The following is a 26,186-nucleotide window of genomic DNA, read 5'->3' as shown; positions in this document are numbered from 1 at the left end:
CTTGGGTATTTATTTCAATGTAATGTTTTCCTGTGGTTGAGGGTAGTAGCCAGCGCACTCCGACTTCTCGGGGTGGAGCGGACCTTCTTTTTAACCCTCGGGCCGTGCCTCGAGTGTCTACGACATGTCGAGAGTGGTCGACCAGCGTCGAACCCTCTTAAGCTTCCTACTGCACCAAGACTGCCAGAACAGAGGCCCTCGCTATGCATGTAGCGAATCAGAATAGGAAATGAGGGGCTCGTTGAAAATAGGACAGAAATAAAGTTTGGCAGTCAAGAAAACCTCGGAAAGCAAAGGGGAATATATGGTAGATCATTGAAACAGATAAAGAATTTGGAGAGAAAGAAAGTGAAGAAAAAATGCCCGCCAGGTGGGATCCGAACCCAAGACCTACAGAATACCGGGCTGGTGCAATAACCACTATGGTACCGAAGGGGCTATTTTTCCCCTCTACTTTCTGGGGTATTTATGTCAATGTAATTTTTTCCTGTGTTTGGGGGTCGTAGCCAGCGCCACTCCGACTTCTCGGAGTGAAGGGGACCTCCTTTTTAACCCCCGGACCTTGGCTCGAGTGTCTACGACATGTCGGGAGTGGTCGACCAGCGTTGAACACTCTTAAGCGTTGTACGGCACCAAGACTGCCAGAACCGAGGCCCTCGCTATGCATGTAGCGAATCAGAATATGAAATGAGGGGCTCGTTGAAAATAACACAAAAATAAAGTTTGGTATTCAAGAGAAACCTCGGAAAACCTCGCAAAGCCACATTCCAGAGGATGTCAAATGGCGCCCTTGTCTCGTTTACTTGGATGATGGAGTCATCTTTTCGGCCACGTTTGATGAACATCTTAAACGGATCCGCGCAGTATTTCATGCGATGCGTGCCGCCGGTCTCTCCCTCAAACCAGAAAAGATCCACTTCACCTTCGAAACACTTAAGTTTCTTGGACATGTGGTGAGCTCTGAGGGTGTGATCCAAACCCCGAGTAGACATCTGCAGTAAGCTCGTTCCCAACGCCAACTGACAAACGTACCATTCGCTGATTCCCTGGTCTTTGTGCTAATTTTCGACGACTTGTGGCCGACTTTTAAAAAACGGCGGAGCCCCTAACTCGCTTGACAAGGGACGACGAACCTTTCGTTTGGGGAGGACAGCAGTGCATAGCTTTCGAGGAGCTCAAGAGGCACTTGCAAATGACCCCTATACTAGGTGATTTTGACGAAGACGCCCGGACTGAGCTGCACACAGGCAAGCAACATTGGTCTCGGTGCCGTTTTAGTACACTGGCAAGAGGAAGTTGAGCGAGTGATTGCCCTCGCAAGTCGCACTCTGTCATAGGCGGCGAGAAACTACTCGACGGAAGAAAAGAATGCTTGGTGGTAATATGGGCGATTAGAAAGTTCAGACCCTACTTGAACGGCCGGCCATTCCGCGTCCTTAGTGACCACCACTGTTTGTGCTGGCTAGCAAGTCTCAGGTACCCATCGGGACGCCTTGCGCGGTGGAGCCCCAAGCTTAAAGAGTTCGATGTCACCATTGTGTATAAATCCGAGAAGCGGCACACCGACGCCGACTGCTTGTCGCGGGCCTATTTTGTATTTGGATGTGCTTGCTTGGATGGGATCTCTGGAGTTGGATGCGGATGCAGGGAGACCGGAGTGGTGTTTCGCAGGTGGGTCTGATTTCTCTTTCGTTACCTGGCCAGAGTTTGACCGTTCATAAAAGGTCTCATCAAGCTTCGTTGGTGCAGAGGATGTTCTATTGTATAGCATGCGTGAGTATGAATGTCTGGAATCAGTGTAGGGGCAAGACTCTTGGCGCTTCTGCTCCTTGGAGGAAAAGCATCGGGAAAAGGACGCCATCTTTACACGGCGGGAAAAAATGTTTCAAAAGATACTGGTAGAAATTCTACAATTCGCCAGCATTTTGAGCCTTTCTTTGGTGAACGTGATGCTCCTGCCGACTTCTTCTCTTTCATGAAGCTGCAGAAGTCCGCAACACAGCGTTTCTTCCACATCCCTCGTGCGCCGCCTTAGCCATTCTTAGCGCATTGTAAGAGGCTCGGGGATCAGCTTTGCTCGCTTTAACAGCCGTTTTGGCTGTCTGCCACCCTTCTTTTAGATATCTAATGCTGTCGGCTTTTGGTCCCTTTCATTTGCACTAATTTCCCCTTGCCTCCCTGCCCTAGCTGCACACCCTATTTTAGAACGGGCCCTAGCGTTTATTGGTGTTATGCGTCTATAGAGGTTATATGCGTCCGTTCTTTCGCCAGAGGCAGGTGGTGAGCTGCCTTTTCATGTTACGTCTCCATGGCAAAGTCATCAGCGTTGCAAGGAAATCTCTCGCCAATCACACGGCAGCTATCTCCATCCTCTGTCTCAATTTTTTTGTTCGGAGCTCTTTTGCCGTTGGCCGCTCTGACGGATACACTTCCAACTATTCCGGTATACCCATCGATTGCTTACGCTATACTACGTGATCGTGTGGACCACCCAAATGCGTTCTTCACAACGTTCGGACGTTTTTGAGACGCTGGGTCTGTATTACGGGCCACATGTGTTTTAAACGTGCAGTGTTACGGAGAAACATACCCGAAAAAGTGAATACTTAAAACAACGGCCCCCCGAATGCACTCATTTATGTGCAAGTTCTGTGCAAGACGTTCACGGCTCCTCTCAATTTTTCGGCTCAGTGGTGGGAAGAATGGACTGATCGTTCCTGTTATCAAATAAAAAGCTTTTATTTGTTTTCAATTGCCAGCTACGCAATTCGTTTACGCATCACCACCGTCGGCTGGCGCCCCGAAGGTCATTTTGGTATCATTTACTGAAAATAAAATCATAAGGTCGCGGAGCATTTGATCAGCTCATCTTGCAGTGTTGCTTTGGCCGTCAATCAATTCTTATGGACTTCTTTTGCTTCCATTTTTTGTTGTTTATTTTATTTCAATCCCCTTTTCTCTTTTCTCTCATTTTTGGGAGATGGTGGGCTAGTGCCCAGGAAATCGGCTATACTTATTTCCGATAGCCGCAGTTTGTATCAGGTATACCTTGAGTGAAAGATGCCATTTCCCGCGTCTTGGCAGCCTGGTGGTGTAGCGTCCCTCGCTTTCTCTGTAGGTAGCGTCAGTGGCGAAAGACGTGCTCTGAGAAATGACAAACTGCGGAGACGCAAAAAAAGAAACGCAAACAGTGAGATCAAGAGTGAGACAAACGGATGATGGCCTGCAGTCTTTCCTGCACATATTACGCATAGTAAACAATGATGGCCTCGTATTTACAAACTTCCAGCGCCAGCAACGGCAAAATTACAACACGAAGAACTCATTAGAAAACTCCTGCGGAATCGCCGCGCAACTGCTTTCGGCGTTGTTCTAGTTTTAAGGCACATATTCTCAATGCACACAGAACCGGATGCTGTCACGTACATAGGAAGGACAGATGGAGGAACAGGGCTTATTTAGGGCAAGCTTGTGTCCGAGAGAACAACAGAGGCCAGCGTGTCTTGCACGCTGCGACGTCTTGCTCATAGTTCTCATACAATTCACACACCCCACAGAGTGGAGGCTTTGAAGTCGGCAATAGTGTTAACGTTCTTATAATGCCTCGTTTCAAAACGGCCGACCAAAATCTTGCTCGCCAACGCTATCGCTGCTTGCACTGAAGATTCCATCACAAAATCGTTCAATCTTTACAATGCAGTCTATGACGGCAATATGAAAACGAGGCAGAGCATGACGGTGCTCGAGTGCTTACGATCCAAGGAGGCTCCAGCATATCCAGGATATCGTCACCCCCCAGTATTGAAACATTAAATCACAACTCATTTCAGCTGTTAGTTCATAAATTGTTTTAGTTCATTCATGTAATATAGTGTATGCATTTGCTTGTGTTGCTGAAATTTCATTATTAGCCCGCCTCCCACCAACACCTGCACCATCGACGATCACCGTTGTAGAATATTTGTCTTCCAGTGCCTTTATAAGTACCCCGCAACAGGCCTTTAATGGTACAGTAAATCATGAGTGATGATGATTACCGCCTCGTCCGCAGTAATTATCGCCCGGAACTCCACAACTCACCCTGTCACAAGAACGTACCGGGCGGCTTCTCAAAATCTACACTCTGCGTTGCAGGGCGGTACAGCATCACGTTCATCGGTCCCTGTACCCATCACGTAACTTCCCCGCGTGTAGTATCTGTGCCAGAGTCCCCCACTCCAGATGGGGCTGCCCTCTTGACCCTTTCCCTTGAATATCCTCTGATGTGGAGTGGGAGGAGCGCTGGGTAGCTCAGTCACGGGAGTGCACGCCTTACTCGTGGACAGAGCTGCTGCTGTCGCCACCAGACTTGCACCACAGCCACCCCGCTTTTTAGAGAAGATCCTCCATGCTATTCCCGCTAAACAAAAGGTTTTTCGCTCTCTCTCTTTACACTGCGTTTTCTGAGCACGTGCTCAAGTGGGCCATCGCGCCTCGAAGAGCTCGTTAGCCCCCTGCGTGCTACAGGAAGCATATCAGGGGGCTACTTGAGCACGTGCTTCTACGAACGCTACCGCGTCATGCGGATTCGACAATATAACCCCATGGAGGAAATTATTTTAGGAATTCACAACTTGCCAACTGTGAGCACGTGCATGTAGCTATCACATTGGTTCCCACAAGCAGTATTGTAACTTTTTATCATCGTACATTTTTGAGTCTTCATTGTGACTCCTTGGTGTTTAACGCGCGCTTTTGACGATACACAGCACCGACTGTTGAACGCAGTTCGAAACGTACGAAGTGTACTGCTTATTAAAGGGGTTTTAGAAAAACAAAAAAAAGCCCCCAAGAAGTCGGTCCCCGGAAAATCCATGGTACCGTAACACACAATCTAGAAACTAGTGAACCGACACTTTTTTGGACACCTCCTAAGAAGAACACCTTTGCCCAGGCTTGATACCAACAAGTTAGCCTGGTTAGAGAAGCAGGGTAGAATAAATATGGCGTAGATGAGTCGCCCATAAATTTTCCTAAGTCGTTCAGAAACCGCCGCACCGGCACCCTTCAATTTCCAGCAGCAGCTCCAGCCACAACGCTGGATCGCGCGGCGCCTCTTGCGCGGACGTGCGAGAGCACAAGACATGGGATCTCGCTGAGTTGTGCTATGAATAGAATCTGTTCGTCTCGGCGACGAACGGTCCTCCTGTCCTAGGTTATTTTCTGCCCCTTGAGATCGCGCCACAACACATAAACGTCTATTCCTCTCCTCTTAAACCTCTGAGGGTCACTTTGGCCTACGTTGTGAGGCTAAACGCAGTTTAATAGACTTACAAGAGGCAGTGCGAAGGCTAATGTATTTAAAAGGCAAATTCACCACCAAACATCATTAGCCATCCATATCAGAGAAACTTTCCTCGTTCCACTTGCATGCTGCATACAAACCCACTAGTGGTACTTAATGCTTGCGAAGTCATGGACATATGGAACGCGATCACGCAAACTTGAACAAGATGACATAAACAGCGCTTTTTATTTCCATCTAAGTCAAATTGACACTTGTCCCAAGTACAGTATTACGAATGAGAAATGCGGCTTTCGAAATATACCAATAGCGTTACATCATTAAACCTCCACGAACGCCACAATTTTTGCGTGTTCGGGTCAATTTTTGCGTTGATTAATCATTTGTTCATGACTGTACGTCCGTGCCAACAAAATGTCCGTCCATTTTAGTCACAAAATGTACAAGTCAAAAAATGCATGTATTAAATGCATGTAAATGTATTAGTCACAAAATGGACAAGGATAGGTTACAGCGCTAGAATAATTGGGTTGAAACCGCTACCTCGCCGTCTTTCTGGGCGTGTCCCTTTTTTAGGCTTATTCGCGCTATGTTCGCGACGATTATACATTATCGTATATTAACGTCAACTTGTCTTGGCATGGTGGTTCCTAGGCAAACCAATTTCAATTGTAACCTAGAGGGCTCAAGACACCTGCTAGACACTGCGGAGGGTATTCTGCATTATTGTTGGGACATCTTCAGTCATACAAAGAATTGCCATCTGTGCCCCGAGATCACCCAGAAAGCATAACATTTGAAAATCATCCCCCATTGTCAATTGTTCCACACATACGCACATCTATAACGGAATTTGCAAGTGAGCGTTGCCTTTCGTTCTCCCAAGTTCTGTATAACATGTAAATTCAAAAGCGAAATATCTAAGATCCCGGGATCTGATCAAAACATACATTTACGTCTTTATCGTAAATTCAGATTTGTATACTTCTTTAAAAGTCTTGTGCCGAATGGAAAAGAAAACAGTACTGAGTGATAAGCATGCGTGCGCTAAGAGGCCCCGGAGTATGTGAACCATTTTCCGCCTTTGAAACGAGTGGAAATTTTGTTTCGTATTTTCGCAAAATAAATGATTCTTGCGTAACGTTTTACACCGCACGATTTACGAACGGCAGGGTACATGGCGAGTAGGTGGGGCAATCGCGCCAATTAAATAAACAAATTAAGCGCTATTAAAGGACGCAAAACACGCACCAAATCACGCGCCCTGCAGAGATGTGTACTTCTATAACATCACATAACACAGCCGCATACACGGCGCGGGGCCCCGAATATTTCTATACGATCATCACTGACTGTGTTGGTTTTCTAGTGCAGGGGTCGTACGCCGACACGCCAGTTATGACTTCAAATGGATTTAGACAGCGAGACAAGAACAGAGAAGTGGCATCCTCCAGTTGAATTGCCCCCCCCCCTCCCCCCATCTTCACACTTCGCCAGATTATTGTCAAATATTATTAGAAATTCGCTGATTTTTTTGTCTTTGCATTCAAAGCCCCCCTCCTCCACCCCCCCTCCCCCTATTTGCCGTCCAGCCCTCGGCTGTGTAGGCTGCATGGAACTCAGCCGTTGCTGACCCTGATTCTAGGCTATTAGGTGCGAACTGGGAATGTATGCTGCAAGAGCGTAATTAAGTAAAGTGAGAGCAAGCAAGAAAAGCGAGCGGCCTCTTAGTTCGCCCGACCACTTTGTTTTACGGCCACTAATTTCGGAATCGAAAACAGATTTCACGCTTCTGGCGGTCGCGGCATTTTGTCACTCAGACACGCAACAAAACGGCAAGCTAACGCTGCACCATGTATTCGTAACGGCGACGCAAACGAGCACTGTTTAATGAAAACGCACGCATAGTGTGCAGGTACGCAAAAGAGCGGCGCACCGCAGCAGGCGAGCCTGCGGTCCGTCGGACTCGCTGGCTTTTTAAAGCGCGATCATCGCCGATTGCGTCACTCTTCTTTTTTGATCGGCTGTTTTTGAGAAGTCTTTGTCACCTAGAGTAATAGTTTAAACTAGAAATTTTACTTAAAATTTCACTTCGTACGACCATCGATTCGTGAACCTGCGAGTAGCAGACGCCGTCACGGTCCCGGCACTTTCGTCGGCGCTGTAAACTTGTTGAGCGCTGCAAAGCTTTTTCCCCTAATGCCAAGTTGATCGCTGAAATAGATCTGACGCGTCGGGGATGAGCTGGTGACCACGTCGAAAATAATCGGGAGCGTCGAGCTCATTTTTCTTTGTCAACACGGGATCCTATGGGACCCGCGCAGCTTTGTACTACCCGGAAGTACTGCCCGGAAGCCGCTTGCGCAGCGCCCCCTGGGCAGCGCAGGAGGCCTATAAGTGTTTTTCCATTTCCTCCCGTTCATTTATTCTAAGGGCGCAGCCCACCTTAAAAATCATTTGCTCAGTAGGTACTGTATCAGAAATAATTATACGGTCATAGTGCAAGAAAGAGGGAAATATAAAACTCAACAAGCGTTTTTGCAAGTCGCCCAAGACGCGACAAAAAAATACAATATAAAGTAAAAAACTTTTATAAAAAAAAAACTTTAAACACCGAAACCACACAAATGGATTGCTATTTAAAGTAAATATAAAATATCATACAAAATTGGTTTCTAAATGACGCCAATACAATACAATAATAATGTCTTGTAACATATGGGTATGAGTAGGGAATACCTTGAACCCTAATAACTAAGGACAAGAAGCATACCAATATAGTTCTTCAATGAAACAAGTAATATGTTAACATTGTTAGTTCTGTAAAACCAGAGGAAAAAAAAAATGGCATTGTGTGTGTAATTTAAAGCGAAGGATATTCTAGTATCGACGGGGTTTTGTAAAAGATTGGTTCTAATCCACGTTGAAAAAGTGGAAAAAACCACAATAATTTCCCATGCGACGTCACTTGAATTCACACACCTGGCTCTACAAAGAATAAAACTAGAGATTCTGGCAGGCGTTACCTGTAATTCGCTGGGGCGTCGTCCAGGGTGGGCAGTGTGGGCCACTGCAGGGCTACAGCCGCGGAAGCCGCCGCTGTAATCCGGCCATGCGTCGGAAGAAAGACAGCCGAGAGGAGTGTGTTTCCAAGGGTGAGAATGTGGAACCTACCCACCTTGTGCTGCCTCAAACTACCCCACCGCGCGAAGCTGGTGCCGACACCGAGACCATTCGTCATGTGAGCTCTGATTCCCATTTATACCAATTTGAACTAGTTAGTTTAGTAAGTGTGACCGTTACGAGAAATCCTAGGGAACTTTAAAAGTCGCTATTGGTCAGATCCAGTTGCGGACACCTGCCCCTTCTGTGTGACTCCTGCGCCAGGAGCTGACGTTGAATCCCTCTTCTTCAGGTCTTAGAAACGCAAGAATCCAACACCTCCGAGGCACAGGGCTCCATCCTGGGAGACCGCCCGATCTTAAGCGTTGTATATTGGGACCCCAGTACCGGTCTCTTTTTGGCTTTCTTTGTGCAACTGTGCAATGTTGTACCTTTAGACCTCCCTCTTATTCCGTAGGACAATCTACCGCAATAGCAAAAAAAGATCTGAACCAGTTTCTTCTTAGGCCTTTTCTAATAACTGTTACAACACAACCCAACTGGTGTTCACCGATTTCGAAAACGGAGTCCCCTTCCCGGCAATCCGCGTGCAAAACATAGCGTTCCTCTAGGGGCCAGAGATCTGTATGTTGTCTCTACAATTAGTTTTCCTGCCCTGCAAACCAATCCTTGCCGTATTTTTGCTGTACGACCACTTATTTCGGACTGGTTAGGGTTACTCAGAAGGTGCTGTCGAACAAGTAAATCAAGTCGTGCGATGGAAGCTTGCAATGAACGCGAAGCTGAGCCACAATAGGCCAAATGAACCGTCTCAAAAGCAGACAACAAATCCGTCGGAATGGTCTCGTCAACACACTCTCAGGGTTGAGCAGGCAACGGCGGGCGTGAAAAGCTGGGTAATAGCGTCCTTTCGCAGCGCCATCTACGCTGTGCTTCGTGAGTGAAAAGCGTCCTCCCCCTGCGCAGCCGTGTTAGAAGTTTCTTGCGGTGCACGCCACGACGAAACCGTTGGCTGGTAAATGTAGAAAGCTTTCCTTCTGACCACGGTGGGCGTTTGTGTCTTTCCAATTGCCCGCACATGTTATTGTTCCCCACCGTTGCTAACTTCGACCCCTCGGGCTTCTGGAGTGACCGAATGGTTAGGTTGCCGGTTTCATTGTGTAAAGTCTCCAGGGGAGGTATTCCTGTGTTTTGTCCCTTTTGTGTCCCTTTCAAAAGTGTCCCTTTTGAGCGAGCCCAGATTGGCTAAAAGCGAACACCCGGATGTGACGCCTTACAAGCACGGCGGAGCTATGAGCCGTTGCTACTCGGAGCAGACGATTTGGAGCAGACGATTTTAAATGCGGAGCATTTCTTCGGCTCGCGATGTCAGTTGTTGATGTTCTCGGCACCGTCCACACGCTCACTGCGCATCCGCGTCGCGTCGAGGCGCAGGTGCGCGTCTCTCCCCCGTACACTCCTCGCTCTCAACAACAGTAGCGGCGGTGCGGGAGGAGCGCGTGTACCCCGTGCGCTCCGTCACTCTCAACAACAGCTGCGGCGGTGCGGGAGGAGCGCGTCTGTGGCGCATGCGTCGTAGCTACCCGTGCGCTGCGTCGCACTCAACAGTAACGGCGGCACGGCATGTACACGTGAAAACGGCGTGGTGGGTGCGTGGAAAGTTCGCGCGCTTGTGTACGGAAGTGTGCGCATGCGCGTCTCTCCCCCCTACTCCTCTCCCTCGAACGCGGGCGGTGTGTATATAAGCGGCGGAGCGCGCGTTCAGAATTCAGTCAAGGGCGTCTTTGCTTGGCTTTCGCTTGAGTTGACGCTTTGCTTGACGGCACCAAGCAATAAAGACAGACTTTAACTTTACACTCCTTGCCTTCGCTTCTCCTTCATTCAACAAATAAGAATAATAAAGACGAAATAACAATTAAGCATTCCCAAACCATACCCAATTACGCAACATTCACGCGATACCCCCACCACTCTGCGACGCATTTACTCGAGTTCCCCCCGTGGGAAGATGCGGGCAGGTTTTTTTCGTCGCCTGTTTGTTGGTTCGATCGCGGAACAAAAAAAAAAAAAGATACTCTGATACGGTTTCACTTCTTTAAAATGCGTTTGCAAGAACAGTTACGGTATTTGAATCAAAGGCCCACTGCTTAACCGGTAGTACAGTCGGTAAAACGCTTGTCTATAACAGCGATTTCAACTTCAACCAGCTACATCCGAAAACTGCCGAAACATACTCGTTCCAAACATGTCGGAGGCAAAAGCGAAGGGCTAAGACTTCAGAATTACGCAGTAGTTTTATTCAAATCCCGCTTCGGCGGGGCAGGGTAGGGCTGAGAGTACGAAAGCTGTGTTATAGACAAGCCTTTTACCGGCTGTACGTCACGATGAAATAAACGCAAGAGACGTTTTCAAAGGGGACAGTTATGAGAATAGCGCCCCAGGTTTGGTACCGGGATTTTTATCAACTTTGTTTTCTTGAGGCTTTGGGGTTTTCTCTCTTCGACGGACGGATTTTTTGTCGACGTAAACAACTCTGGTGTTGCAATTCACCTTAGAAGTTGGTAACAAACGTCTGTATAAGTGAATGCTTATTACTATCTTCGGCAATGCCTTAGTATTCACCCAATTGATGACAAGAAAATTATCACGCCGTTTCTATGGTATGGGCTTCAATTGGTAACTATTTGGGAACCGCCAGCACTACGCTATACAAGTCCTTAATATGAACAGTATACAACCAATTTAATGTCGAGGATGACATATGGGTCGAAACTGGGGTCTATCTAGCTACGCTGAAAAGAAGGTGGGGTAGGCTAACTTGCGCAGGTAAAATTGTGCTGTGTTAACACATACATCACGGAACTTTGCTACGGCCAAGGAAACAAACTCGCTTTAAGGACATTTTAGTTCACGATAAGAGTGAGAAATGTAATTATGCAGGTAAAGTCACGCGGCGGACCGTCGACCAGGGCCCGTCCGCTTGAGAAATTGGGTATCAAGGAACGAAAAATTAAGTAAATGCGAACCAAAGAAATGTGGGGGCGTATCTTCTTGCTTCGCTACAAACATTCTTTAATGAAACAGCATGCATCGCAGCAACAAAACCTCGGCGTAGGTCGCAATCTTTAGCATCCCGACTCAAGATCTTTCGCCTCAGCCTGTTTCGTAAAATATTTCACAATCCATTCCTGCACGATATCCTCAACGGTATTCCTCAGCAGGTTTGGATTATGTTCATAAAGTAGATGTACCGTCAGCCCGAACCAGCAGTTTTTCAGTATTGCTTACCTCGTTCGCACCGCGTGGTGTTTGGCTAGTTGGTACTGCATTTCAAGGGTGTAAAAACTGTGCCTGAGAGATAAGACAAAAAGGGAGGTGTATGACTGCGCCCGTCCTATCCTTTCGTTATGGTACTGTCTCTCAGGCGCAGATTTCCCACCCTTCAAATGTGTTACCTCGTTCACCCATTGAACAGAACCATCTTCTCGCACTGACGGCCACCATCCAAGATCACGAACTATTCAAAAACACCTTAGCTAATATTGTGTAAGCACTATTAAAACTACGGATCATATAATGCACTACCTCTCTTTAGTTTGGTTCGTAACTACTCCGCTCTGTAATACCGTATGGCCCTCAGGGTACCATTTAGTTAACAGAATGCCGTCTAACCCTGACCCTGCTGACCCTGCTAGATAAGTACCAGTATATTTTCCATTTGTTTTCTCGGACACTGTTGGCGTCTACACGTGGCCTCCATGACTACTGCGATGGTCGCAAAGGGCGGAAAACCACGAAATCAAACACCGTTGTTTCCCTAGCTTGTGCATCCGCACACAATGTCTACAATAATGCAGGACTGAGTACCATTTACTCACGACGTACAGTCACAGAGAAGCCAAACACGAAACGCGGAGAGCACCTCGAAAATACTGGTGGCGGACCGGGTGGCTCAACCGTGCAGTAACACTGGAAAACACCTGGACGTGCGCACAAAGCGTAACCGCGAAATTGAGCCATCAGTACCACGGCGAAACACTACGGAGTTCGTAATTCGACAGTAGTTGTAGCATTGCATTTCATACTACAATAGTCAAGCACCCATCTACTTCTTAATAAACGAACCATGCAGACATCACTTATGGAATCATATTGTGCCCCAGATATGCGTAATGGCTTTTTTTTTGCTGAACAATTTTGAAAAATGTTTATGCTGTCGCGATATTTGGATTCTTCTAAATGGCTTTGCCATATGAACATCTCGTTGACAACAGCGTGAAAATTGGCCGGGCAGCTGTATCGAGGGAGCGACAGACACAGACCGATAGACACAGCGATAGTCCTAAATTTCAGCGTTTAAGTAGCCCAAAAAAGAGTACCGTATGAAAGACTGTCAAGCAGCCCAAAATAATATGGCACCAGATTATCGCTATCAAGGCCATCGCTATCAAGTAGCAAGAAATACCGTCGCACGCAGAACTTCCAAGTAGCCCAAGAAAAAATTAGCCGCGCATCTGCTCCTTTCGTGGCAAATGTCAAAAAAGACGACATTCTTTGTCGAAATGTGCCAAGTAGATGCCCCCCTTCGCTTTCCCGCTCACCTCTCGTTCTTTTCGTCTTCCTTTGCGCTCCTGTATCCACGATAAACACGCTCGAGGTTTGCTGAAGTCAATTTAAATTTACCGCGTTCCACAGCTCCACGCAGGGTGCCTCGATACCAAGGCTGCCATATGACGGATACGCGCGTGAATCGAGGCGCCCCACTTCAACGTTTATAGAGCCATGTTACCTTACTCCATGTGCCTTCCAAGCAGAACGTAGAACCTATCGTGTGGAACCTTTCGTAACTATTGCCGCTTGATTTCTTAAAATGCCGCTAGAAGCTATTATGGCCCAAGTGACAGCAGGTGACGGAATGAAATATTTTGTGAAGTGGATGCAGTATTTCATTTCGCAAAAATCAAGCATCTAATATTTTTTTTATAAAAGAACACTGTCAATGTCACTTAAGTATTAATTTTCTGGTCATATATTTGCGCAATGTATTGATCTTGTTCAACAGTTGACAAGCCATAACACTGACACTGGACGTTTAGATTTGGCTCGGAGGATATGACTATTATTCACATTTTGTGTGAATTTGGCAGGTTGCTTAATCAAATCACAGACAGACAGACAGACAGACAGACCAAAATGTCTGGGTTTAAGTAGCCCAAAAAGACCACCGTATTTAAACTTTATATCACAGTAGCTGGCGAAATACGGAAAATACGCTGCGTAGGATGCAGTCGGATATTCAGGCGACCGGAGTTGAATGAATTCACAGGGAGGGGACTTCGTGATGGAGCGGATGCAAGTAGGACGCGAGGTATAGTGATGCTAACGATCATCACGCCGCTCGTAGTGCTGGTGGGGGTGTTTGTGATGAAGATCCCAAAATGCGAGACATTTTCCAACTTCAAACAATATTGCGACATTCCAGGCCCTAAACGTGCGCGTTGAAAAAGAAAAACATCACCCTCTCTTCTTATAAAAGCCAAAGACCGCAGAAAAAAGGCGTCTTGGAAGAACTGTCACTTATACATATAAAGATATCACCCTTCCCCCACAGCAGCTTGCTTATAGTTCAGCCAGCATGTGCGATTGAGATTAAAAACATTTTAAGAACAAAAGCGAAAGATCTTATAAAGCCCAGTAGCCTAACTCAGTAACCTAGTAACGTCAAGAAACCTAGCTCTGTTGCCACCCTCTTTAGGGAAACCAATCTATCTCAATACCAAATAATACGGACAAATGTCTCATCTTCACATTTTCAAGCAATGTGGCAATAGAGAATAAAACTTCAGTTCAGAAAACTGCATTTTTGTTGCCATCACAGTGACGACTTCATAAGCACCAGTTTGATGCTTTGGGTAGAAGTACGGAATAATTCAGGCACGGGAAGAAAAGTTTGGAAGTTCAGAAGCCTCCACTCGCGGGTCTACGCCGTGATCGCCATCCTGAGTGCGGCTCGTTTACTTTTGCTCTTTCCTCCTTCCGTGACTCCTCATCCGTTAACCCCGCTAAAACTTGGTTCTTCTGCGCTTTTGCCGTTGCTGAACATTCATCCATTTTTCATGGCGCCATTTCTTAGGGCAAAAGAGACAACCCCCGCAGCTGCACACCAGCCTCGACGAAGCAGCTTCTTCCGGTTGTTTCCCCGACCACTGTAGCTGAAAATGCGGGAGTAACTGAGGACGTGTGAACTCGCTTCGTGATTTCTTTTGTACCTTTCAAAGAACACGCGGCCGCTGAGTGGTTCCTGTTCCTGTTTTCCTTCGGCAGCTAAAAAAGTGTGTGCGTATACTGAGGCGTCGTAGACTTCCAGTGAGCCATCGTCAAGTTTGAGCTCCACACTCGGTTGCGAACAGGCTCTTACTTAGATAAAGCAAGAGTCGTCTGTCAGCCAAGATGGTAGTACGTTTGGGCGGGTACACCACCTACGTTCTAAGCTGTAGGTAACCCATCATTACAACCTATCCAAACACTATGAAGACTGGAACGTTTACACTTAAACAATTACGCTACACTTCCCACCAGCACTTCTGGATTCTAAAGTGGTTATATTTTGGTATAGTTCAAGAAAACATTTCCTGAAGGTATGGCTAACTTCACATGTACAGATATGAGTAGAGACTGGATGTTAGGCAATATTTTTTTGTTTTTTGCGCTCCCGATCGCCTGTCTATGATACATGCGCATGAATTAGAGGTTGGTGATGGCTTTTATATAGTTTTTATAATGCTACAGATGCCTATTTCGGTGTTTGTGCCTAAATGTCTATAAATAGCCATTTTCAAAATCGACGCCTATATTAAGTTCCTCTGTCGATTGGAGTTTGGGATCGCTATTTAGGTTGCCGGCAAAATTGATTGTTAAGAACTCGATGGGTTTCAACCCTTCTTGTGCAAAAAAATCCTAAAAATCAACCGCTGGAAGCACTGAAATGGAACGCGCCGGAGTGGATAAGTCGCCACGCTGTTATGGCTCGAGCAGTTGGCGAACGCGAAGCGAGAAACACGGGAAACGAGAGTGATAAGCCAATACTTGTAACTTCTTCCCGATAGTTAGATAAACGACACACTACAATCGGTCTTTTGTGAAAACGAAGGTTTTTATCTCTTTTAAAGACCTTTCACGCATTCCTGATGGTGTGGACTATGCGATCATAGCGTCAGTTAAGCCGTAACACTTTTCCTAGTCGAAGAACTAGGCTCCAAAACCATCTGCCTACATGGAGCGTTGCTTATCAGGGTACAAGCTCCATTCTCCTTGAGAAGCCACACAATTAGGAACTGAAATGTGGCGGTTGTCTCATTTGGTGCGGAGCTTATATGCGGCCGTTCCTATGGTTTAACGGCACCTCCTTCGCTCGTTGTAACGAATCCAACGAAGACATAACCCAAAATTAACCAGGTAAAACGAACAGGAAAGCCAAGGAGGAAATTATGCCCGAACTACCAGGGGGAGGGCTGTATGCCGAGACGGCGCGAGTCAATCTCTCAGGCTTCGCTGTACTACCAGGTAACCGAAGAAACGAAGAAGCCACCGAAGAGAAAGTGACCAGGTAAGCGGAAGATGACAGTGTGTTATAAACGGGAGGCATCACCTCCAGCGGCGCCTAAGTATTTCGCGCGCCTTCGTGTGTTCGGGGATACGGCGATCACTCTGTGAGACGACGCACGTATGCGGGGCTACTCAGAAGACTGCAATTCTCTCTGCACGTACATTTCAGTATTGGGGAGTATCGAAATCGGCAGCCAAATCATGTTCCACAATTTCACACTGATTCGTGGAATACGTTCCGCGTGCTCTCCAAATAGATTTATTAAACAATTGCAGTAGCATCCTCAGCTAAAGGATCATACGTAAATGTAACTTTATTTACACCGCAACGGTTGGGCATACAGCACGCCTTTGTTAGCGGATTACTCCTATATCGAAGAGCCAGCGAAAACATATCACTGCGGAGCCGTATTTCCTTACGCCGTAAAGGAGCCATTAAGAGAAAATACAACTCTGTTTAATTTGAAAGAACTAGGATTCAGTATCTCACTCAAGTCCATTAGACCCACAAAAGATGTTTTTTCAACAAAAAAAAGCAAGAAGTATTTAAAAGCATTCAAATTTTGCGCCACAGTGACGTGTATGAGCAAGAATGACGTCATACGGGCCAAGAATAGAAAATAATTTTCAGTGCGTTAACTGCACGTTAGCATTTAATTCATGCGGTCAAATGGAACTGCAGTCCCCATTACAGACGTCCAGTTATGTGTCGTCGCGACAGGTCAGTTAGGCGGCCGCCAATCGCACAAACAAGATTCTGTGACGTCATAGAAAAGTTGCCGGAAACTGGCCAGGGGTCGCCACGGCTTCACAGGTTTTCTTTAATATCTCCGTTATTTGTTCGAAGATTGCGAGGATATTGGTATCATTGTTATCGGGACTGAGCAGTCTTTCTAATAAACACAACTTGTATTTTGTCTTCATGGCTCCTTTAAAACTATCATTGCCATCCGGCATTAAAATATACTTTTCCATCGATTTTATGTTAGGCTGCTGAGCACCTCTTAAAAAGTTATGTTCAAATGTGTGTGAGAATTGTTTTAGTGGAGCGAGGTCTTGGATGTACAATTTGAACAATAACATTGTATATAAGACAACCGCCTCAGGTGTGCTAACAGTAGTTGTGTAAAAACAAGTTGACATCTCATTAAATCGTTCTCTCCCCTGTGTTAAATCATTTTGTCGGTTTTTTTGCGTCGTATTTTAACGGCGGAAGGGAGAATAATGTAGTGCTTTCTTAATAAGTTCTCCCATCTTTCGGGTGTTCTTTCCTTAATATTGCACTATGTATTACGCTCCAGAAAGCAATAGTGGCCATTGGAATCTGAGCACAGCACTTGTTGTATTAAGCCAATTGATTGTGATCAGGCTTGTTCATCATTGTCATCGGCTATTGCCGCCGTTGCGCCGTCATAAACAAGAACATTTTCGGTTTTTGTGTCGTAGATAGAGGCCGGGCACGAGTTCGTTTTAAATTATGCGTCTTTATATAAAAATTGATGCTGCTGTACAACGTTGGAGGCTTATAATGTTTTTTTTATATATTTAAATATCTGACCACTAGTTATCATGTAAACTCTGCCGCAATTTATGCTCCCAACACTCCCGCTAAAAATTCCCTTCATTAAAATATATGGACGCAAAACATGCGATTTCATAAATTCCCAACGAGGGCACATTGAAAGGCTAGACCACTGAGTGAGGACTAACTGGTTGATGATATTTCTAGTTCTTTAAATTACTCATGTGATTTTGTGGCGGAACGTGTCGATTCATTGCAGAGGTTGGCAATTTAGGAAGCGGTGCACGGGGCGCGCCCTTTGTAGAAGATGTGACGTCCTTGGACATTGATGATCTTTTATAGTGCATTTCTCGCCGAGGACTTCTCTGCCACTCGTGAGCGTCTAAGAGAGTCGATTCGGCTTCCTTGATCCTTGAACCCTTTTGTTTTTTGAGTGTTTATATGATAGGCGCCTTCTTTTCCAACTGGGGAGCGAGTGTCAACATTCAGAGATTAATTATTCAGAAAACATCGCACACAACGATTGTTTTGGCGCTCTTTAATTACCGTCAATCGATTAGTAATCTGGTCATGGTTTTCGTTCACCACAAAGCTGAATGACGGCCTTATAATTTGGCGCACTATTTAGCACTAGCAAACATTAAGAGAGGCCACATTACGCAATATTACATAAATCTGCAGTTGTAAAAACGTTTGATAGCGATAATAGCTCATAAAAACGACTGGGTTGCTAATTTCTCCAAATTTATAGAATACGAACCACTTTCTTTGCTTAAATATAAACTTGGCTCACCATTATTGACGAGTCGTTCATGAGAACGTAGTAGTTTCTGTATTCGCCGTACGGGTCCAGAAGCCAATGAGCTGCCCAGGAAAGCTGGTCGCTCGTCACTGCCAGGTTTATATCCAGCACCACCCTTAGTCCGATCTCGTGTGCTCTCTCCACAAAGATCGCGAAGTCTTCCACGTGCTCCAAGTGAGGATCCACGTTGTCGAAATCGATGATGTGCTCGTACTCTAGCTGATAGTCGAGCGCACTGAACACGGACGTCAACCGGATCGCCGACGCTCCTATCCGGTTCCGAATGTAGCCCAGGCGCGACGTGAGCCCGGCGAAGTCGCCGAATCCGTCCCCGTCCGAGTCGACAAATGAAGCCACAAACACTTCGTACATGACCGCCCCCTGCCACCACGAGCGTTCGGGGTCGCATGGTGTAGGTCTCAACAGGAGGACAACCACGACGACGCAAAGCACGGCCACAAGGCAAGACACGCAGAGCAACAAGCACCCAATCCGAATGGCTGGCCAGTTCCAGCCAACTAGGAAGGCCGGCTCGCAGCACTCGTCGTCTTCACCCTGTCTCCTTTTTTTATCGGCGCCCGAGCAACGTCCCGCGGTCTCGAGCAACGCCGTGGTGCTCCCGGTCGTGTCTAAGGTGCCAGAGTCCCCGCATGAGTCCACGGGTGTTTTGGCGGACGTTGAGGAGTCGAGGGCTCGAGTGAGAGCGGTGTAAGCGTGACTACCTCCCGTGGAGAACAGATTTCCGAGGCTGAGCCCTCTATTAGGCTTGCCGTCATCGATCTGTTCCAGTTGGAAGAAATCTGTTGGACTGATTACTACGTTATTATTTCTGCAGGATTCATTCTTGTTTGTCAAGCAAGTCTTTTGCTGGCTTTTGTGATACGTGTGGCGCGCTTGATGATTGTGCGGATTCCTGTGGACGTGTTCTTGCGACAGCTTCCTTAAGTTTCCAACAAAAACTGCCGGCGTAGATCCTGTGATTTGGAAGATGTCACCGGGGCTGATCGTCACGCCATTGAGACCACCTCCACCTCCTCCTGTGTCCCGATATCCGTGGTGCCTATAGTTGTGGTCTTCCGCATCATTTTCCATGATCTTGGATCCTGCGTAACAATAAAAAACAGTATTTAAAAATCGTACATCACTTAAAGGAAGAAGGTATTTGTTGGTTTTAAATAATTATGAACGTAGCTACTGTTATGACTAATAATTGACTAAAACTGTTCATTTATTCATTTTATTCTCTACGTTCCTGGGCCGTGTCTCAGTGCTTATCATTGTGGCGCATTCTTTTCGTAAAAGCCACAAACTTAGGTCATTGGAAAAAAAATATTTATACCATCTGATGTGTCGGCATCAGTGCGCTCACCACGAAGTTCAACGAGTGGTCTAGAGGCTTTTACTCATTTTGCACATTTTACGCGTTATTGATATGAGGTAGGCCACGGCAGTCGGGAAAAAAAAGACGTCACCAAAAATAAACGGTTTAATTGAACAATACTTCTGGCCAATAACTCCATGCGAAACTCCTCCCCCCCCCTCTCACACACACACACTAATTCCTCACATCCCTGCGATAAACGTACTTGACACTTAGGCAAGGATGCTTAGTGAGGCTAATTGTGTCACAGCAACGCCCACATAGCACCCCGCAATGGCTGAACCACCAAAATAACTTCTTTTTTTTACAAGTTTTCAAGCGCCCATCTGCAGGCGATGTGGGGCTCATGTGTTCAACTTGCCGCCTTAATAAAAAAATTTAAAAATTGTTCGTGTGATGGTCTAAGCTGTGAAACCTTGTGTAACTGGTTATTTATGTCGTGCCGCCTCAATAAATGACACAAATTAACCCCGTGTGCACAGTGCGTACATGCCTTTATGCATAATCTGCAGCGACATATCGCAGAAGTGGGGAAACCCTGGCGAGCCCATTAGCAAAAGCCGCAACCTTAAAAAAATGGTTCTTTTATCAGGAACGAAGCAAGGCAAGTGTACTTTAGGTTTGCAGATAGCGTTTGAACACATAAATAAAGTGTATGTGTTAGCTAACCAAGCAGGCATTCTGCTTTGGTAGACTCATCTTCTCTCTCCAAAGAATGCACAGCAGCTGAGTTTTACCGTTGTCGTGCCAGTAAAACAGCGTCTTCAGACACAATTCATGCTTATTTCTACCTTCCATAACAAGTATGTTGACGCAAGATTCGCATTTCAAAAAACCGCATTGATTGATTTTTTTCGCCAACATTTCAATTGTTTGCTATGTGCACCTCTGATAGCAACCGTACCATATCGTCTGGTGCGATGATCACAATATTCTCCCCTAACTTCATAAAATGATACCTTCAATTTCTCTGCGCCTTCCCTCATTCTTATTGTTACACAGGGATTTTGAGGATAGATTGATCGAGGTGTCTCGTTGGCCCGGTCTGCGTAACATCGTCCAGCGGTGCCGTGTCCACAGATGCTGTGGACAAAAATAAAATGTGTTCGAAAAAAGCAAAATTGATGGCATGTCTGCGATAATCTGGGGATTAGGCGAATTCATTTGCTAATTCATATAATATTATATGATCATCTTTTTGATATATATATTGTGGAAGTTTATTTGCCTGCCTTTTTCGAGTGTGGAAATGAGTTTGAGTTCCTGTTATTGTGGATCGTAATATTTAGAGTATGAGTCCAGGCTGCTACCGAAACACAATTACAAAGGGACCCTGCTCAACAGCGCTATAATACCAGCGCGCACAAGCTCTTGCAAAAAGCTTGTAAATATACGGTCACTTTCAGAGCCCTGGAGCAAAGGTTGAAGTACTACGCTAAAGTACATTGCTTGGAGTTCTGGTACGCACAGTGACTGCGTTTTAGTTTAGGGTTCTCCTCAATTACACCGCGAGAACAACTCCATCAAGACACCAATCCTGTTGATTTGTAATGCGTCCATCAACAATTACCTGTGATATCTCAAAACCTTGTGAAGAAAATAAAATTATTCCCCCACGCAGAAACACGCAATACTGTTAGGGAAAGCGAAGCTTCAACACAACTATTTTATAAGCGCCTGGCAGGACTGCTGCTATCGTCTAAAACATCGAGTCTCTTGCGTATACCGCGGATACCATGCATGTTCAGAAAAATGATAACGGGCTCAGCCTGCAGTCCGGCTTCATTACGCCTCTTATGATAGAGCGTACATATTTGACACGACTGCTTCGTGAATGTTTTCCTCAAAGCAAGTGGTGTTTTAAAAACATTAGAAATAAAACCCTAACTATTGTTGCGCTACATCCGCCATTGAACTAGGCTAACACGCCGAGACCCATGATAAACTCCATTGGGCACGCATGGGACGCTGACTACACCTGACGAATATTACTGGGCACCTTCAGGCGAATCCCACGACTTATCGCATGTTCAAACACTTCTTACTTGGGCGCATTACAGATTTGTTTTTTATTTCCCCCGTTATTTTGAGTTTTCCTGGACGTCTATTGTAAAATTGTAGATTTGACAATTATTATCGTAGATTACAATTGGTGACTTTCCTATTGTAAGAGTGTATGCAAAACAGTTCATGGAAGGCAGCATGCTTTGTTTGATGTTTTTCTTGCGCCATAGAAGAAAACCAAACTGGGTGTACCACATTATAGTAGGGAGAATAAGGAGTAAGTGGCGTCGGGCTGGGCATGTAATGAAATAAAAGTGGTGAACTTACAGTGTAAAAGAGGGACTGCCGAGAGAAGACCCCCTTAACAATGAAAAAGTGGCGGAGTGAAATAACGAAATTTTGCCTGTAAAGTAATTACCGGAATCCCATCACATCAGATGTTTTCGGTTAATAGGATCAGCCTTTGCCCTTCGGTGAACATATTCTCCTTACGATGATGTTAACTAGTATCTTTCAGATGCGCGGCAAGGATATACATACATGAAGGTTATAAAGACGTTAATTCGGTTAGTAGGATAAAGGAATTCAAAACATTGAGGTGATGGCTCTGAAGTGTTTAAGTAAAAATGTCAATTTTGTGTTCAGAAACTTATAAGTGTGTTCTTTATGTTGTAAGTATGCATGGCCTTCGCTTCCGTGTTGAACGTGTGGCGTGACATTCTGCCCGGGCATAAAAGTGCTCATGCAAACCAAAGCTCCGACTGCAAATATCCCCTGGCGGTTACCAACTGCCTATCTTACCAGAACCTTAAAATGAAAATTTGTTTCCATTATCGGTACCATTTATCTCTCTACAGTATGGATGCTGTGTAGCACCTCCATTGCGAAACCGTCCTGTTACAGCGATCCTGCCTAGCCCTCATGCTATACAGCGCACACCCAGTATGGGTTTCCTGGAGTAATACAGGTCTCAGATTGTAATATTCCGGGCCTGTACCATTTCATCATGTTACATCCGCATGTTTAATTAGCTCGTACGCTCAGAGTAAATTGAGCAGTTAATTCGATGTTGCGTACGGAAGTATTTTGGCACCGGTCAGGAACCACAACGGCATGACCTTGTACAGCGGAGCTCTTTAGGGCGAGCAAGTTCCGTACTTCGCAGCCAGAAACATCGAAGGGTGAAGTAAAGTAGCGAGAAGCAAGGATCCCACGAGCAGGTTTTGGGAGTGTGCGCCGCAACAAATATATGTGGTTAGGGAGGTCCCGTGAATCGAAGAAGGGACATTTACGCCCTGAAACCAATACACTAACCAGTGAACCACCCGAAAGGGCCGAGGAGTACGAATTTGCTGCGCTGGGGAACAATAACACGTGCAGCGTTTGGAAAATCAAAAACACTTTCCATGATCGGAATCAAATGTTGGTCCCTCGCGTCAAGACAAAAGCGTCTATTCGATTGCATTATCATCGCATTCCAGGCGCACAACATTTTCTTCGAGTTTGTAGCGCGGGTGTTGGAATTGGATTCGGCGCGAGTTGTAGTGCATGCTAACACAGTACACTTTGTGAGAGATGTGAAAGCTTGCGAAAGAAATCATTCGGGCCTGCCACTTCTATTGAATTTTCAGCAAGAAGTTAAGGAATCAATATCAGGTGTGAAAACCTCTTTTCTGAGGACGAGAGAGGGGGCCACCAGCGCTGCTGCTGCTCCAGACTGGCCCCACTGGTGCAAGCTGCACCTATTATTTTTATTTTGCAGTCATAGTTGTTCAGGACTATGCAGGGCGGGATTTTGTTCTCTCACACCGTTTGCAGCTTAGTGTAGCTCACAAAACGTTTACATTAAACGCCGCAATAGTCTACTTTACAGAATTCCAACTGGTCGCAATTGCAAAATTGTTTTAAACTCTTTGAATGACCGAGGCAGGTAACATCGATCACTAGTTATTATTATTATGTGCAGCTTGAGGACGCTTCACGTTGATGGCAGCTCTCACTCGGATGAACACTATGTGTGAGCTGCTGCCTGACATCTAGTTTTGTGAAATGACCATACTTCTAACATTAGACGACCAACTTCAGTGGTTTATGAAGTCTAGTGCACTGACGCACCCATATTACCCAACATCGGCGTTCGCGGAGTGCTTATTTAGAGTTGTATTGCCTTCCCGAAAAGCTGAAATGGTGGTACAATTACTCCCTTTTGTACTGAAAGCATGCGCGGCGGCTTCGGTCCATTAAAACAGAATGACCTATGCATCTGTGCCTTGGTTGAATTTATCGAACTTTTAAGGACCGCAAAATATTTCCTTTTCAGATATAGCTCTGACGTCTTTGCAAATAGGCCAGCATATATCGCATCGAATAATAAGCAGGGATTACGTACTGCTGAGAGGGTACTCAAAAGCGAAAAGTTTCAGCTATGAAACCCTTGCGAGGTAGTGGCGTTACAAGAAGCACACCACCGCTATGCCGGTGACATTAGGAGCCATGTTGGTGTTTGCAAGGCACATTCAGCACCAATGCATACACGCTAGCGGAGCGGTCACTGCACCGATGAGCTTCAGGCGAGAATATACCCAACATAGATACAAGAGCGCCTCCACGTATCCGCCGCTCTAAATCCGATAAGCATCAGTCAAGAATTCACCCAACATTGATGCTAGAACGCTCATGAAGCGCGCTTGCAATATTTCCAGATATGCGGCCATCGAAGACGTAAGGTTCTTAATTAATTATTTTATTTATTTATTATACCTCAAAGGCCCCTGTACAGGGGTTTTACATGAGGGGTGGGCATACATTAATAATACAGTGGTTGAAATTCAGTACAAAATTTCTTTGATGGCTTGGTGAAAACGGATGGGACTGGAGTGGACCACGGCTTCGGCGGGAAGGTCATTCCAGTCTTTGGCCGATTTTATAAAAAAAGAATTCTGATGAGCAGAGGTGAGCGTCTTTCCTGCGTAAACAGCCAATAGGTGGTGGACGTGGTCAGAGTGACGGTGTACTTCTTTAATGACGTTGGGAGCTGTTCGAGAATGATAAAACTTATGAAACAAGCAGAGCCGCCTACCTTTGCGCCTTGTTTCTAGTAGAGGAAGATTAGCTTGACTTTTTAGATTAGTGACGCTCGTGTGATAGGAATAGTCCGAAAAAATAAACCTTGCCGCACGGTTTTGTACAGATTCAAGTGTATTAGATAAGTTAGAAAGGTGGGGATCCCAGATTGCACATGCGTAGTCGAGTTTAGGTCGTATAAGTGTTTGATAGGTCAGCAATTTGACGGATGTAGGACAAAAACGTAAATTTCGGCGCAAGTACCCAAGAACGCGATTGGAATCATTGGTCACGTTAGTAATGTGAGTTGTCCAAGTAAGATCCTGGGTTAAAGTTACGCCTAGATACTTATAGGTTTTTACAGACGAAACGTTACAATTCCCAATTACATAGAAATGCGAAATGTAGGCCGGCCTGCGATGGAATGACACTGCTGAGGTTTTAGTAACGTTTAAAGACATTAACCACGTATCGCACCAATTTTTAATAATATTAAGGTCGCGCTGGAGAATTATATTATCATTGCTATTGTAGATGGGACGATATAGGACGCAATCATCAGCGAAAAGACGTAGGTTAGACTGGATATTAGTTGGCAAGTCGTTGATGTAAATTAGGAATAGCAAGGGTCCCAAAACTGTTCCTTGAGGCACTCCTGAGAGAACGGGAGATAGGCTAGAAGAGTGTGAGTTGGCGAATACAAACTGCTTACGGTTAGTTAGAAAATTTTGCAACCAAGCAAATACAGCGGGGTCAAGGTTTAGACGAGATAACTTTAGAAATAATCTGTTATGTGGGACTTTATCAAATGCCTTCTCGAAATCTTGAAATAAGGAGTCTACAGGTACATTCATGTCCAGGTTAGTACTTATGTCGTTAATAAATAAAGCTAACTGGGTGTCGCATGATAGTCCTTTAAGAAAGCCATGTTGATTGGGGTGGAAAAAGTTAAGGGACGTTAAGAATTTTGTAATGTGGGAATAAATAACATGTTCCATGAGTTTACACGAGATACTAATAAGCGAAATAGGACGGTAGCTGTTTTGTGACGAGGAATTACCTTTTTTTGGTACTGGAATGATCTTGCCCACCTTCCAGTCCTGCGGGACCACTCCAGATGATAGCGACTGTTGGAAAATGAGCGAGAGTATAATACTGGATATGTGTTTAGTATTTTTGAGGATTTTGGAATTGATGCCATCCAGGCCTGATGAAGAAGTGAGCTTGAGCGATTCAATCAGTTTCAAGATACCGTTAGCCTCAAAGGTAATGCCGGGCATGATTGGGTGATCGTAGAGAGGAAAGTTCTGTAATTCTGTATCGGGCTCCTTCGTGAACGCCGAGCAAAAGGTAGAATTTAATTTATGGGCAACATCAGACACTGGAATCGGACAATTATGTT

General features: G+C 45.6%; 1 protein-coding gene across 1 annotated transcript in view; it reads right to left on the bottom strand.

The window, feature by feature from the left end:
* The window catches only part of LOC144163727 (uncharacterized), a 34,649-nt gene extending 15,207 nt beyond the window's left edge, over positions 1-19,442 (bottom strand). The window contains exon 1 of the mRNA XM_077694471.1: positions 18,328-19,442. Within this exon, the coding sequence (XP_077550597.1) occupies positions 18,328-19,428 (1,101 nt within the window). The 5' untranslated portion in view covers positions 19,429-19,442. The remainder of the gene's footprint in view (positions 1-18,327) is intronic.
* Positions 19,443-26,186: the final 6,744 nt, after the last annotated feature.

The sequence above is a fragment of the Haemaphysalis longicornis genome, unplaced genomic scaffold (genome assembly GCF_048455015.1).
Source record: "Haemaphysalis longicornis isolate Haplotype H1 unplaced genomic scaffold, Haemaphysalis longicornis Haplotype H1 scaffold_13, whole genome shotgun sequence".
NCBI lineage: Eukaryota > Metazoa > Arthropoda > Arachnida > Ixodida > Ixodidae > Haemaphysalis > Haemaphysalis longicornis.
This window is presented reverse-complemented; position numbering and strand designations above follow the sequence as displayed.